This window comes from Leptidea sinapis, chromosome 11, assembly GCF_905404315.1.
Source record: "Leptidea sinapis chromosome 11, ilLepSina1.1, whole genome shotgun sequence".
Taxonomy (NCBI): domain Eukaryota; kingdom Metazoa; phylum Arthropoda; class Insecta; order Lepidoptera; family Pieridae; genus Leptidea; species Leptidea sinapis.
Window position 1 is genome coordinate 4109836 of NC_066275.1, and position 14693 is coordinate 4124528.

The window sequence follows — 14693 nt, forward strand, 5'->3', positions numbered from 1 at the left end:
CAAGGTTGTTTTCAAAGAGAATTTAAACACTTGTTTTGTTTTGATTTTTCTTCACCCAGTCGCAGTGTCAAAGTATTGTGATATTAAATAATAATATGTAATTATTATTTTATTAAAATTGTTAATTTTAATTGTATTTGTATGTAGTTATGTACATATTCTAGGTAGTTTATTCATAAAATGTGATTGTTGACTTGTTCATGATATTATAGTATCGACTAAAGAAAGTTTTACCTCTCCTGTAATAATTACAATTTACATTATATGATTATTGGGTTTAATAAAATTTATTGAACTACTAAAGCTTTGCTTAGAGTAATATTTTAAATAAAGCTGAAGACAATGAATTATGGCCGCGGTACGTTATTTTGTAATTAATTTGTATTAATAATAAGTTGATTCATAGCATCATTACATTATGTCGCGTACGTGGTATTTCAGGTAATTCTAATAATATATTGGACACCACTATGCTATCATTGGTTGGTGAATTCAATACTCAAGTGAATGAAATATTGGGATATGTCAGACTGACTAGAGATGATGTTTTAGAGTTACAGTTACTTTTTGATGACCTAAGGGCTATTTTTGGAAAAATTTGGCCAGGTATGTAGGCATCTTTTTACCATAATAATTAATATAATATTTTTATTTACACACTATACTTTGAAACATTTTACACTTATCATATGCCTTTTAACTCTCTCTTAAACCTTTTTTTTTAAAATAAACACTTTGATAAGCAGAGTTGTCAACTCTGCTTATGTAGTACTAGCAGTAGAGCTTATTGTACAGTGTTTGTCCAGGTCAGTATTGCCACAACCCCTAGCAAAACAGTTTCCAATATGAACATGGTGTTCTTACAGGCACATCAGATATTCCACCTTAAGTCCTAAGGTGACATATGAGTAGAGCTCAAAGTGATATCACATGCACATTGACATGAGGACCAGACACCATCTCTTAATGACAAATCTAAGCCAATATTCTACAAAAATTATAAATCAAAAGTACCACCTGATAACTGCCTGCTGATGTTACAAGAGGTTGCAGCAGGGTGACCTGCACAATGGCTGTGAAGCCATTTTCAAATTTTAAATATACTGTGCAGGAAGTTCACTCATCCAGATGGACAGGATTTTTATTTGTGACATTATGTGATCATATCATAAATATATCTTATTCCAATGCTTACTCTCTAAAATAAACTAATTATTAACATCAGTCAGCATCTGAGTCATGACCAGGTTGTTCAACATAGGACTCCTTCTGAAAGGCCATTGGGTTTGATCCACCTCATGGAAACAAGAATATCTATATAAATACAAGAATATCTAATAATACTATCTGTATGTGGTGATTTTAATATTAATTTATTAGAAAAATCCACCACCAGTATTAGATTCAGATCTTTATTCAAATCATATGATTTAACCAATATGTTCTTAGAGCCTACTAGAGTAACTGGCACCTCCAAAAGCTCTGTTGATAACATATTTACTAATTATAAATCCGTTTCTCTGGCAATAATTAACAAACTTAGTTCAGACCACTTTGTCAGTTAGCCTCTTTAATATTGAGTTCAATAAATGTACTAAAATTAAAAAGTTTACATTTGTTCCTGTGAATAGGCGAATGGAGAAATATTGAGATAATGTGTCAGTTAAACTCTCAAATTTGGATTTATTCAAATATAATATTAATCACAATGAAATGTACGATATGTTATTTAAAATAATTAAAACAGAGTTTGCTTCTATATTTACTTCTAAGACAGTCAAACCAGGTGGTCTCCTGTCATTTAATGATTGGGCAACAGCTGGCATTCATAGGAGCAGACAAAGGCTATATGAACTGTATAGTGAGAGATCATTGTATAATCATGATACATCTTTTCTCGAGTATGTTAAAAAATACTCTAAATTATTTAAAAGTGTTAAATTATTTAAAACATATCAGACAAATAATTAAAAATGCACCAAATAAAATAAAGATGACTTGGAATGTTATTAACTGGGAATCTGGAAGATTGAAAGACCACAACATTGAATATAATCTATCAATAAACAATACAATAATTCAATCTCAGCAGGAAGTTGCTGCAGAAAAAAAATTCTCAAAAGCAGTAGCATTTCTGCTTTTGAGAATTTTTTTTCTGAGATTCCAGTTTCTATCACAAACACTCTTGTCTCCTCCACCAGTGTTGCTGAGTCTCTTCTTCTGGAAAATGTTATAGGATGTCAACAAAGTTTCAATTTTAGTTTTGTTAGCCCTGGTGAAATAATTAAAACTTTTAAATCTCTAGACATGAAAATACTGCTGATATATGGGACATTTCTGTTAAAATAATAAGTTCAATAATTGATGTCATAGCACCATATCTTGCAATAGTCTTTAATAATTGTATTAATCATGGCGTGTCTCCTGACCTTCTGAAACATAGTAAAATTACACCAATATTTAAGTCGGGATGCTCTTCTGACCCGAATAACTATTGTCCTGTGTCGGTTTTGCCGACCCTTAGTAAAAATTTTGAAAAAATAATTTTGAGACAAATGCTTAATTACTTTAACTCATAATAATAATAACATAAGTTGGTGTTGAGCTTATCAAGAATATTTTTGATGTCTGGGAGGAATCGCAGAATGCACTTGGCATCTTCTGTGATTTATCTAAGGCTTTTGATTGTGTTCAACATTCAACGCTGGTCAGGAAGCTATGTCACTATGGCATAAAGGGAACTGCGCTCGATCTTCTGTTTTCATATCTAAACAATATAATTCAGAAGATTGACGTGAATGGCAGGAGATCTCCTGGGACTCCTCTCAGTATGGGGGTACCACAAGGGTCTATTCTTGGACCGTTCCACTTCCTTATCTATATAAATGATCTTCCTAATCTTATAGAGAACAAACATAAGGTAGTATTGTTTGCGGACGACACTTCACTGATTATTGAAGGATTGGCGAACAGACTTAGTTCTGCAGCATACGCGGTTAAAAAGATTAGACAATTAACTGACATAGATACGGCGCGATTTGTATACTTTAGTTACTTCCATAGTATTATGTCCTATGGTATATTGCTGTGGGGAAGCGCTGCCGATATTAATAAAATATTTGTGCTGCAGAAGAGGGCTATTCGCGCTATTTATAGCCTAGGCCCTAAGGAATCATTGAGAGCAAAATTCAAAGAAATTAACATCTTGACTGTTGCTTCCCAATATATTCTTGATAATGCATGTTCATAGGCACATCAGTGAATTTGCGAGAAACTGTCATAATGTTAACCACCAGGAACAGACATAAGCTTATAATGCCTACTACTCGGCTAAGTCGAGTTAGCAAGTCTTTTGTGGGGCGCTGTATATGCTTTTACAACAGGATCCCAGAAAATGTTCAAAACAAAAGTATTACATTATTCAAAAGAATTGTTAAAAAACGTTTGTGTGGTAAAGGTTACTATAACATAAATGACTTTCTTAATGATACCACAGATCGAGAATGGAGCGACCACCCTCAGGCTATTAAATAATAAGTTTAATTGTACAATGTTACATTGTAAATGTTACTTTAATTGTAAAACATATTTTTGATGAAAAAAAAAAAGCCCACTGAGTTTGTTGCGCCCATTCTTCTCAGGCCTAAGGCATTCACTTTGGAATGGGTGGTGGTTTTTTGACTTTAAATAAGTGATGTCACATCCTATTTTGCATTAAAAATATTTGAATTTATCTAGCTTTTAACTTTACTCATACCATTCAACACAGCATTAGAGTTGTTATATAGTTAGTAAAAACCAATATTATAGTTGTTTAGGTGAAATAAGTAACAAATCACAAAGAGAAAAATGTATCTTTGAAGAATTAAAAACAAATAATTTATGCCCAATTAATAATTAATTATATAACAAAATAAGGATCTAAAAAGTTTTAGTGTATTTAATTCCTATAATAATTATCCAAATGTTGTGATTTTTCGTGAGTGTTAAGCCTGCTAAGAATTGTCTTTAACCAATTGAACACATTCATTGCCTCTAGATGACACATCCTCAGGAGATGTTGACACAAAAAATTCTGGCATGAGACAAGACAAAGTTCAATTAATTTTCCTACTAATGGCTTGGTCAACTGGCTGTGCATAGACATGTTGCCTCATTGTGTATCTTCTACCGCATCTATTATGGGAATTGTTCCGAAGAGCTGTTTGAACTAATTCCGAATGCAATAATTTTCCGAACTCCTTCACACAACATACCACAATTTTTTTTTCATTTGTCTTCCACATATAACCAATCTGTGTAATGAGGTTCTTTGTGGGTGTTTCCTGGACGACATGACATGTGTACCTTACCGTAAAAAAGTGCTTACACCTTCCCTAAAAGCCAATCCTCCTGTGATACCTCTGGTATTGAAGGGAATGTGGGCGGCCGTGATAACCTAACATCAGGTGACCTGTACACTTGTTTATCCTCCTTTTCCATAAAAAAACTTGATCTTATTCTGGGGAGGGCATAGAACCGCGCATTTCAAAGACCTATGAAGCAACGACACCACGGTACCCTGCTTTACGCTTTATGAGGACTTTTAAAACTTTAATCCACTTCAATTTAATCGGTGTTCATCCCCACCTTGAGTCGGCGCAAAGAATAACAAGGCTGGCTGCCTTGTTATTTACAGAGACCCTGTTATCTAGGCCGTGCGTGAATATGTGAGGCAGAAAATGAATCATAATTTTCTGACTCATGTCGGGCTATCAATGTGTGTTCGTTAGGGCGATATCTGCTTTCGCCGTCTCTTCAATTTTGATGGTACAGACCTGGTTATTACTCTCTGGTGTGCGTAGGTTTGACGTATACTTTTGAAGATTGAGAACGTGTACATATACGTGTGTGTCTACAGATCCCATAGTGGTAACGCAGAAACGGATCATCTTAAGGGCTGTGTTCAAATGGAAATTGACAACGTGCTTGCACAGATCCTCTCCGCTGAAATCGTAGTCTTGGGTGACTTAAACGGGCATAATGCCTAATGTATCCTAAGAAAAAACAACCGAAGTCTCCGTTTTATTTGAATCCAAAGTAGCCAGTTTCCTAAAGTCGGAACGACTTAACCTCGTTCTTCTTTAAGGATCTCTTCAGTCATGAAGGTTTAGCCATTTAAATCCATCCCTATCAATGGCGAGACGGTATGGAGAGTTGTTGGTATCCGTAATTATTTCAACTTAACCCTATTATATTATAAATGAAAAATGTAATTATTTCAGGTTGTACAGTTGAACCATTTGGATCCATAACTACAGGTTTGGGCATTAAAACTAGTGATGTAGATTGTTACATAGGGATTTATACAGCAGATAGACCTCCGCCAGCAGCCTGTGCACAAGAAGCTCGACAATTATTACGGAGACACAAGCACTTGTTTACAAAAATCCTTGCAATTCTCAAAGCTAAAGTACCTATAGTGAAATTTCACTACTTGCCAACTAGAACTGATTGTGATATCAGTTTTTCATCACCGGCTTCAGTGTATAACTCTGAATTGGTGTCTCACTTACTAAACATGGATGAACGAATTTTGCCCCTTACAATTATTATTAAATATTGGGCTAAACTAAATAATTTAACTGGCACAAATTTCATGTCAAACTATTGTCTTTCTTTACTGGTCTTATTCTATTTACAACAGAGAGAAATAGTGCCTCCTGTATTCACTTTACAACAAAATGTTGCACCTAGTAGTGTTGATTGCTGGAACATGTCGTTTGACACTCAGGAAGTGTATACAACAAATAATAAAGAAACACTTTATAGTCTGTTAGGTGGATTTTTTCAATATTATAAGAATTTTGCATTTAATAAGTATGTGATATCATTATATCATGGGAAAGTTATAGATAAGGAATTATTTAGAAGGGGTGAGATGTATTCTCAGTTTGAGCAATATTATACTAATCTACAGAATAAAGTGTGTAAAGAGATTGTAATGAAATCGCCTATGTGTGTTCAAGATCCATTTAACCACAGCAGAAATGTTGCCATCTCTGTACATAACAGACTGTATATTAATATCATGAATTGTATAAGGAATGCATCAGCTGTGTATGACAACGAGGATGTCACCGACTTCCTCCCTAAACTGTTGCTTAACCATCCACCAAATAGGCCATTGAAACATATGCCAAATAGAAATATGAACACCAATCGCGGTATTGCTAAGAATAATTATAATAAACAAAAGTTTGGCAATGCAAAGATTAAACAGAATATACAAATGTCTAGAAAATATTATCAAAATCAATTTAAAAGAAAGTAATGTGGTTTTAATACCTATGCATATTTTAAATTATAATTGTGGCTTTCTAGTTTGGGCTTTTGCCTACTTTAGTTTTATTTTGATTTTTAAATTGACATGCCCATTGGTCACATTTGATTTCAATTTTTTTGTGCTTTGATAAAGATAAGAAAAAGTAAAAATACCTATTATAATTATTGTGGCGTCAAATAACCAACCTTCAAACAAATGATGTCAAATCATGGTGGATAAAAAAAAACAATTTAATAAAAAAAATTAATGACAAATATGTAAGTTTATTTTATGAATAATTAGTTAATTTAGACTAAGGTTCGTTTTATTTCTGTTTCAATTTATTTTCGTATAGAGTATGAATAATGTATTAGTTAATTAAACTAACAACCGTACCTGTAAGTTGGTAAAAGGGACTGTGGGGCAAAGACTCTGGGTGTAGTGCTCTGCAAACATATTTTGTTATACAGGGTGGCCGAGAAGTTGACGTCCAAAGCTAAAATTTAAAAGCCTCATAGTGATGAGTATCCGAATCTATGTATGTTCTACGATTTTGCGTAGTTTAGGAGATAATGATTTTTTTCCCCTTTTATCCGCTTTCGCGTAATTGTGGTTTAGGACTTTTTTCTAATTTTTTTGAACACTTTTAGTTAATTTTATTGTTGATAATTATTTACTACAGTTGCAATAACCACATAAGAAACTATGAATAGTTTAGACAGTGCGGAACTAGTTTAGAAATTGAGTCGTAAGTTCAAGATAACTGCTCCAGCTAAATTCATGAAAATGTTCCGAGGTATCAAAAAATAAATAAATTTACCTATTGGGAGCCTATGACTTCTATTTTTAAAAACTTCCCAGAACATTGGCCAATAAAATGAGCCAAATTCAAATTTTAGCTTTGGACGTCAACTTCTCGGCCACCCAGTAAGTATATATTCTTATATTTTATTAGATTTGATAAAGGTTTTTGTTAATTTTGAAGTATTACCAGGGAAGCTACCTATTATATTCATCCTGTTATCCGCCTGTCACTGTACAGGCAGCACACTAGATATTACAGCTGATAATGATTTATGGTTAAATGTAACTTCAACACTATTGTATGACCGGAAAGGCCCAGGTACATACCTACTAGGGAGAGACCCGCGCGCTCTTTTTATTTGTGTTTATTAAAATAAAAATATTGTTTATTGTTTCATTAAATATCTTTTTTCACCCTCGGCAATAAATTGACTATATTGTTATACAGCTGTGATGAAATGGAAAAATAAGAAACAGTTTATATTAAAAGTTTCATAATGTACCCCGCAGATTTTGTACACCGTAAATTCCACCCCCACCACTTGGATGTACCTACATGCTGGTATGTCCTCCTAAAAACCATAATAAGCTGATGTTACTTACAGGTAATAATTTGCCGCACAGCCTGTACCATTGCATTGGTGCTAGATAACAATATATTTAATACTTATTCGAAACGACGATAAATTTACCCTCTTGGTGCCCAATTATCACGTTTCTACCCACTGTCTTTGAAAAAGGACTATTTCAAGTGTTCTTTTTTTATGGAAAAGGAGGAAGAACGAGCGTACGGTACCTTTTAAGTGGTCACAGTGTTTTTTTTTCTTCATGAAAATAAGGGACGAGACGAGCAGGACGTCTAGCTGATGGTAATTGATACGCCCTGCCCATTACAATGCAGTGCCGCTCAGGATTCTTGAAAAACCCAAAAAATTCTGAGCGGCACTACAACTGCGCTCGTCACCTTGAGATATAAGATGTTAAGTCTCATTTGCCCAGTAATTTCACTAGCTACGGTGCCCTTCAGACCGAAACACAGTAATGCTTACACATTACTGCTTCACGGTAGAAATAGGCGCCGTTGTGGTACCCATAATCTAGCCGGCCGCGGCATCCTGTGCAAAGGAGCCTCCCACTAGTAAAATGTTTGGTTAAAAAGTTTTCATACAGGCACTTATTTTATTATCAGTGTAGATAGGTGCGTCGGTCGTGTGTAATTGTTGGGATTCTGCTGATATTTCTGATGAGCCAGAATTGATCAATGACTTGGCCGCCAAGGTCGACCGATACCTGGAAACACAAAAGATAGGTTACATTATGGTAAGGTGATCACCACCTGCCACTTGTATATCAAACTCGCACTTGAGGTCCACAGTTGATGAACAATCGGAACATTAAGAGCAGCCAACCCGTCAAATTTTCAATACAAACGCTAGTACGTGATTATGGCGTTATAAAGCATCTTTCTTAAACAAAAATTACTGATAGATATCCTGTGTATGGTATCTAGTATTAAGGAAAAAAAATCTCATACTCGGAAAGTAATGTTTTGATCTGATTATTGGGTGGAAAATGCTGCTTCCCTCTATAGAGAGGGAAAATCCTCATATAAATTACTTCCTACTTAAGGGCCGGAATGAATTTTAATAAGAGAACTGCTGTCAGCTGTGAAGTTTTATGTAAAAAAACTAAAAAAAAAAAATCTACGGTCATGTGACTTTCTAAACAGCCAGTGTGAACTTAGCGCAAACTTCTTTGAGCGGAATAAGCTGCAACAATTAAGCGGTGAGTTCCATATTTAAAATTTATAAAGTCGACATAAATTGTCCTAATTTGACAATTAATTTTAAATAGGTACTACTCATATTATTATATATTATCAATAAAAAGTTAAGATAACCAACTAGTTTTATTTTCCTCATATTCGAAATGAAAAGGAGAGTGTTTAACACGGGTAAAAGAATCAATTCCTACTCTGACTATAGCCGCCCTTACTGCGCTCGGGCGTCTAAATACCACGGGAATTGATTCTATCGACCCTCGGTTAACAATCTACTATAATATATCATTCCGAATTCATCTGTATTTTTGCACAAATTTTTCCTGAACTTTGGTCGTTCATAATGTCCTCATAAACTGTAAAAGTAAAGAAAACATTGCGACTGACACCTCGCACATGTAATGGAGATTTATATGATATACAATTAATTCACAAATTAGTAAGAATTAGGTAGGGTCAATTTGTCAACCGTTTTAAGCTGCAGTTTAATACTGCAGCAAAACTTGAATAATAAGCATTTTATAGTTTTCTTTCACACGAACTTCGGCTAGCGAAAATAAGCTAACAGTATTCCTCGGGTGTCTTAAAATTGGCACGATAACATCAAACGTGTAGCGACAGGCTTTCGTTAATTGCGGTACGAGTGCCAGCCGTGTGTGTAAGCTCGCAAAATAGGAAAAAAAAAAAAAAGAAACACATGCCTCTTTCGAAGTGAATATTTTCCTTACTTTTCTACTTCTGCGAGTCATTATAGTTTTTGCAATAGCTATAGTGCTTGGTTAATACGTTTTTGCATTTATTTAGTGAATAAAATAAATATCGAAAAAAACAACGTGGTCGCATACTCATATATGGATTTTGTAGATATTTTATTTTGCGACCGGGGTCGGTTAACTGACATCTTGAGTCATAAATAATTTGTCTTTTTTCTTACACTTAATACAATTAGTCTTGATTACGAATATATTATTAATATTGTGGCGTGACGAGAGCACTACAGTTAGTTGGCGGCCGCCAAATCATACTTAAATCTTAAAATTTTGTGCTGACCACCTAATCATTATACGCGAGTTTGGAGAGGCCGTAATCTAGCTCGCTAAGGTCAATATGCGGCCACCGCGGGAATGTAAGGAATTTTTCAATAATATTTTTTTTTATTTTGAAGATGTTATAATGAACCGCGTGTTATTTTGAAGAAGTCTAAATAAAGTAAAACTATCCATAAAAAATCTGGAATTATACAAATCAGAAAGGATAATAAAGGAATTAGAGAAACCTTTAGAAAATATCGGATTCCTACGGACTACCATCCAAGATAGGCTTATCGGGAAAAGGGCCGATGAGTTAAAAAACCGAGGACTAGCTCAACTGGTGAAATGGAATTTGTACAGTGAATCATGAACTTAGGAAAAATGTGGATTTCCCCTAAAAAACAGGAACTTTTGGACACTTTTCAAAAAATATTGAAAAATTAAAAAACCGTTAAGGACGATTGCCGCGGCCAATCCCGAAATATCCCTCCGAAAACTACGCACATGCTGCAACCTGCCGACGACAGTGTTTTTGCCTCGTTGAAAAGTAATTGGAGGAATGAATGAAGCCTAGACTTCCCGCTTCCATTTTAAGGAGAATGTGGCGTGAGTTTTACGAAGATAAGGAAAATGTAATGATTTTATAAATTTAACTTGTAAAGCCAGGACGTATTAAAAAGAAAGAAACTGGAAATGCATCAAGCTTAGGAAAAGAATTTGAAATCTCGCAAGTCAAAAAAAAATGTGCAAGTAATGAACGAAAATTTTGCACCGATAATATATTAAACAGTGACATAGAGGACGATGAATAAAAATATTGGTTACGATTTTGAATCTATTTCACATTGATACTCTTATACTTAAGAAACCCTAATTAAGCCTATTATACGGGTAACGTGAATTTTATATTAAGACTGAATATATTTGTACTGTTATACGTGATTTATAAGATTAATTATATTATTCAAACATAGCACGCATTTTTATTGAACTGGATGGCCGTGAACTGACTTCATGATAGTCGCAAACTAGCTTTTCCGCCTAATTAAGATTGTTCTTTAATTTTAAACTAAATCAGATAAATAATCTATTATTTTTAATTAATTTTTGAACATATATGTTACGTCCACACGTTCCGCAAATCGGTCGCAAACTGGCGAAACGAACTTACTTAAGTTTTATGTAATTTTTGCGCACTATTTTTCGTTTAATGGTATCGCTTTCTCTTGCTTGTCGTCAACAGGCGGTATGCGTTCGATGAAACATCATACTTTTCGACCATGTTAGAATTACTAGACGTACTTTATTTTCTTCTGGAATATCCCAGAAAATTATCTGTAATATAATCTGCGACTGATTCTTTGAATTTAAGTTCTTGCTCAAAGTAAGGTCTCACCTGCTCGAAGTTGAGATGGGTGTCATTGTACGCCTTGAACCTGGTGTAGCCGTAGTCCTGGGACCTGAACGCGGACCACGGCATCCCCTCATCTGAGATAAAAGGACAAATCACTCTATAAGAATGTTATCACGAGTTTGTAATTTTTTGAAAAGGTTCCTATGTCGCTTTGACCACAAACACCGCGTTTAATTTAAGTTTTGACTAATGTCATTTTTAGGTTAACCAATGGAAACCGTGAAGGAGGATGATTCGTGTATCGTGAACTGAATTTCACATACTCAAGAACTAGATATAAAGCAGGTACGTAGTGCCATAGTTCAGTCCCGCATACCTGCCTTCTTAGTTATCGAGATGGGCGGGCGGAGGTTCTTCGAAGCCAATTTGGCTTCACCTTCCAAATGACCCCGGAATTGGCAATCGCTCGAGATTTCGAGACCCAGTATTCCGATACTAGAAGTGTTGTTGGGGCTTTTTAATAACGCTCTAACTTCAGCCTTTTGGGGGTTAAATTGAAAAAGGTTAACCCATTTCGCGACCTCAGGAGACGACTCGATAGAAAAAAACAAGTTTCTTCAGGAACTGGTCGACGATTTGATTGACACGGCATCACCAGTACTGCGTCTGCATAGCAGTGTTTGTTGGAGGCGTCTTATATATACATATCTTTGATATGCAGAAGAAAAAGTGTATCAGATAGCACATAGCCTTGGGGAACTCTAGCATTCACAGGCGTCGGGTTTGAGCAAACACTAATATAAATAATCTGGTGGTCCACTTCCATAAACTATCGGGAAGCCTAAATGATGGAAGGTTTGAGAGAAACGCCTTGTGCCATACAGGATCCAAGACCTTCGCTTTATCCAGGCTAACTGCCAGGCTTACTTTCGATAGCCGACGCCCATCTATGTGTTAGGTATAGCAGAAGATCGCCCGCCGACCGACCATGGCAAATGGAGTACTGATGTAGGTTGCTCAGCTTTTGACCCACTAGGCCTGTAGTTAGCCGGATCCAACTCTCTCTCCTTTTTTTTTGATGATGGGATGGACAAGGGCTGCCTTCCATGGGTCTAATTCTAATTCCGGGACTATGCCTTTTTATTACGAGTGCTGGTATAAACGCTTTCGAACCGGCGCGGGCGACAACTCAGAGGCACATGTTTAAAGCACGATGGGTGAAATGCCATCCGGCCTGCGAACAAGTTGATAATAGGGCACAGTACCAAATTTTCTAGAAATTGTCAAATAATGATATTGTTATTACGTTAGTTAATAATTATAAACAAAATATAGTAAATAATTTACTATTGCCTGAACAAGGACTATCGCCAACTCTGAAGCTATAATCAGGACCTTATTGCAAGAAGATGATCCACGTTCAGGCGTAATAATATGTTCACAATAAAAAGTAAACAACAACTTCAAATATAAGCCACCCCCGGGTACGGGCCAGCTGAGATATTAAAGACAAGTAATTTATTTTTTATTCTTTTCGGAAAACTTACAGCTAGTTTATTAACAAGTAGGTTCTGAAGGCTAATTACAAATTTTCACTAACAGTATACTAATAAGATTAAAAATTAAAACAAAGTAATGAAAGTAGCCAGAAAAGTAACATGTAAGTGGGTAGCTATGGATGCTTACGTTTGAAACGGTCCCGGCCTTCCTGGCAGCCAGCCGACCCCGTGACCAAGTGAACTGTTGCGCTGTAGTTACATATTATAGATTATTTATTAATGTCAATTTTGCCATTTATATCATCTAAATTTTGTAATACGTTATCGTACATTTTTGGCTTAAACACAATTATTGTGCTCGTATACGTCGTACGACATTCATATATTCTAATGAGTTTTTCCACTATTCCATAAGACTACGTACTCTAGGAGGCGTACGACTACATTATCCATGATTAAGTGTATTTTTATCTCTTTAATGTGCTTTTGAGACGCTATTAGTGTCTTGCACAGATTGAGCCGCATGTAGAATATGTGCGGGTGTCTCCAGGTTCGCGCCTTGCATCTCACGCGCGTCTTTGACAAATTATAAAAAATACTTACAAGAAAACCGGATGTAACGCTGACCAATTCGCACGACAATTAAAGCGCCGAAGGAATCACAGGAGCATTGCTATGATATTCCTAAGATGGGTGGACGTGTTTTTTTGCGAAGATTGAATTATATAAATAGTTAAATACAATTTTTGATCTAACAGTTTATTCTGTACAAATAGGAAATAAATAAAACACTGGAGAGTGAATACTAACCTAATATAATATTTCTAATAAAATAAAAAATAAAATTTATTTGACTACATGAAATGTAAAGGTTGAACAAGAGTATTAGATACTAAGAGCCAAAGTAAGGTAAGTGTAGGTATAGTAGGCATCACTCAAGTATACCCTCGTGTTGGTTTATATATTGTAGGGCCGGTGTGCGTCCTTCACGACCCACACGCTATCTATGACCTCACCACCTTTCTCTACGTCCACCTGAAATTAATAATAAACAAGTGCTTAATTGTTAAGTAAAAAAAAATGAGAAGGATTGATCTAATTGTTCTAATTCAGTAGTAGACCCTCTGTGACGCCATCGTTTCAACAGACCACTTATTCTGCTAATTACCAAATAGTAATATATACTAATATCTGGCCCACAATAGGCACTACTTTCGTTATCATTATTACATCGACTATCACAAGATCTATCATACTCCTTAACACAACATTTCCTTCCTTCTTTCGGCACGTGTACATATGTATCATCTTGTGCTGCAAACACGTATTCATCACAGACAGACCCATCTCCTCACATACATCTTACAAGTCATATTGCGTTTTAGACAGCCTTTTTGAGTTTTCGTTACTATTACTATGTAATTTACAGTAGATAAGTTAAGGCGGGTACCTGTTCAAAGTATATGTGTGTGTGGTTGGGGGCCAGGAAGCGGGTGTAGCCGTAGTCTGAGTTTCGGAAGGCCGACCACTCCGCCGGCGCCGCTGGTAACACACAGCTTTGTGAGTCGTGTTTATACAGTATTATACACAATAAATGTACCTACATACTAGATAGCACATTTGCTGACGATATACAATCAACGAACAAAATAGCTGCATTCATTTTGTCAAAAACTACACTTTTCATTTTGACCAAATTATGACGCGCTATAGAATTAGGTCACTAGATCAATGATTCAATGAACAACAAAAAGCGACGTTGCCAAAGTAAGCCACGTCTTGTGTTGTGGCCGCTATCACTGACATAAGAAGAAGAAAGCTTAGTTAATACTTGTAATATTGTATTCTGGTGCATCGTGACTTGTGTAGTAATAGTTAACTTTAAAACAAATTTTCTAATTCTACACAACAGAATACTTAG

At 35.4% G+C, this 14693-nt stretch overlaps 2 protein-coding genes across 3 annotated transcripts in view; one reads left to right on the forward strand and one right to left on the reverse strand.

Annotated features, from left to right (window-relative positions):
• Positions 1 to 7510, forward strand: LOC126966726 (speckle targeted PIP5K1A-regulated poly(A) polymerase-like). The gene is made up of 3 exons (XM_050810991.1): positions 1 to 358; positions 442 to 606; positions 5265 to 7510. Exons 1-3 carry the CDS (start codon positions 343 to 345, stop codon positions 6311 to 6313), a joined length of 1230 nt encoding a protein of 409 aa, XP_050666948.1. The 5' UTR covers positions 1 to 342; the 3' UTR covers positions 6314 to 7510.
• LOC126966717 (acid phosphatase type 7) overlaps positions 6555 to 14693 on the reverse strand; it is a 26647-nt gene continuing 18508 nt past the window's right edge. The window contains exons 8-10 of one of the 2 annotated variants that reach the window (XM_050810932.1): positions 12960 to 13021; positions 11316 to 11407; positions 6555 to 8398 (exon numbers count right to left, since the gene is read on the reverse strand). In XM_050810932.1, coding sequence (XP_050666889.1) covers positions 8294 to 8398; positions 11316 to 11407; positions 12960 to 13021 — 259 coding nt within the window. In that variant the 3' untranslated portion in view covers positions 6555 to 8293. Of the gene's footprint in view, positions 8399 to 11315; positions 11408 to 12959; positions 13022 to 13571; positions 13808 to 14222; positions 14315 to 14693 lie in introns of those variants that run through there. The other variant, XM_050810933.1, reaches the window with a different exon arrangement.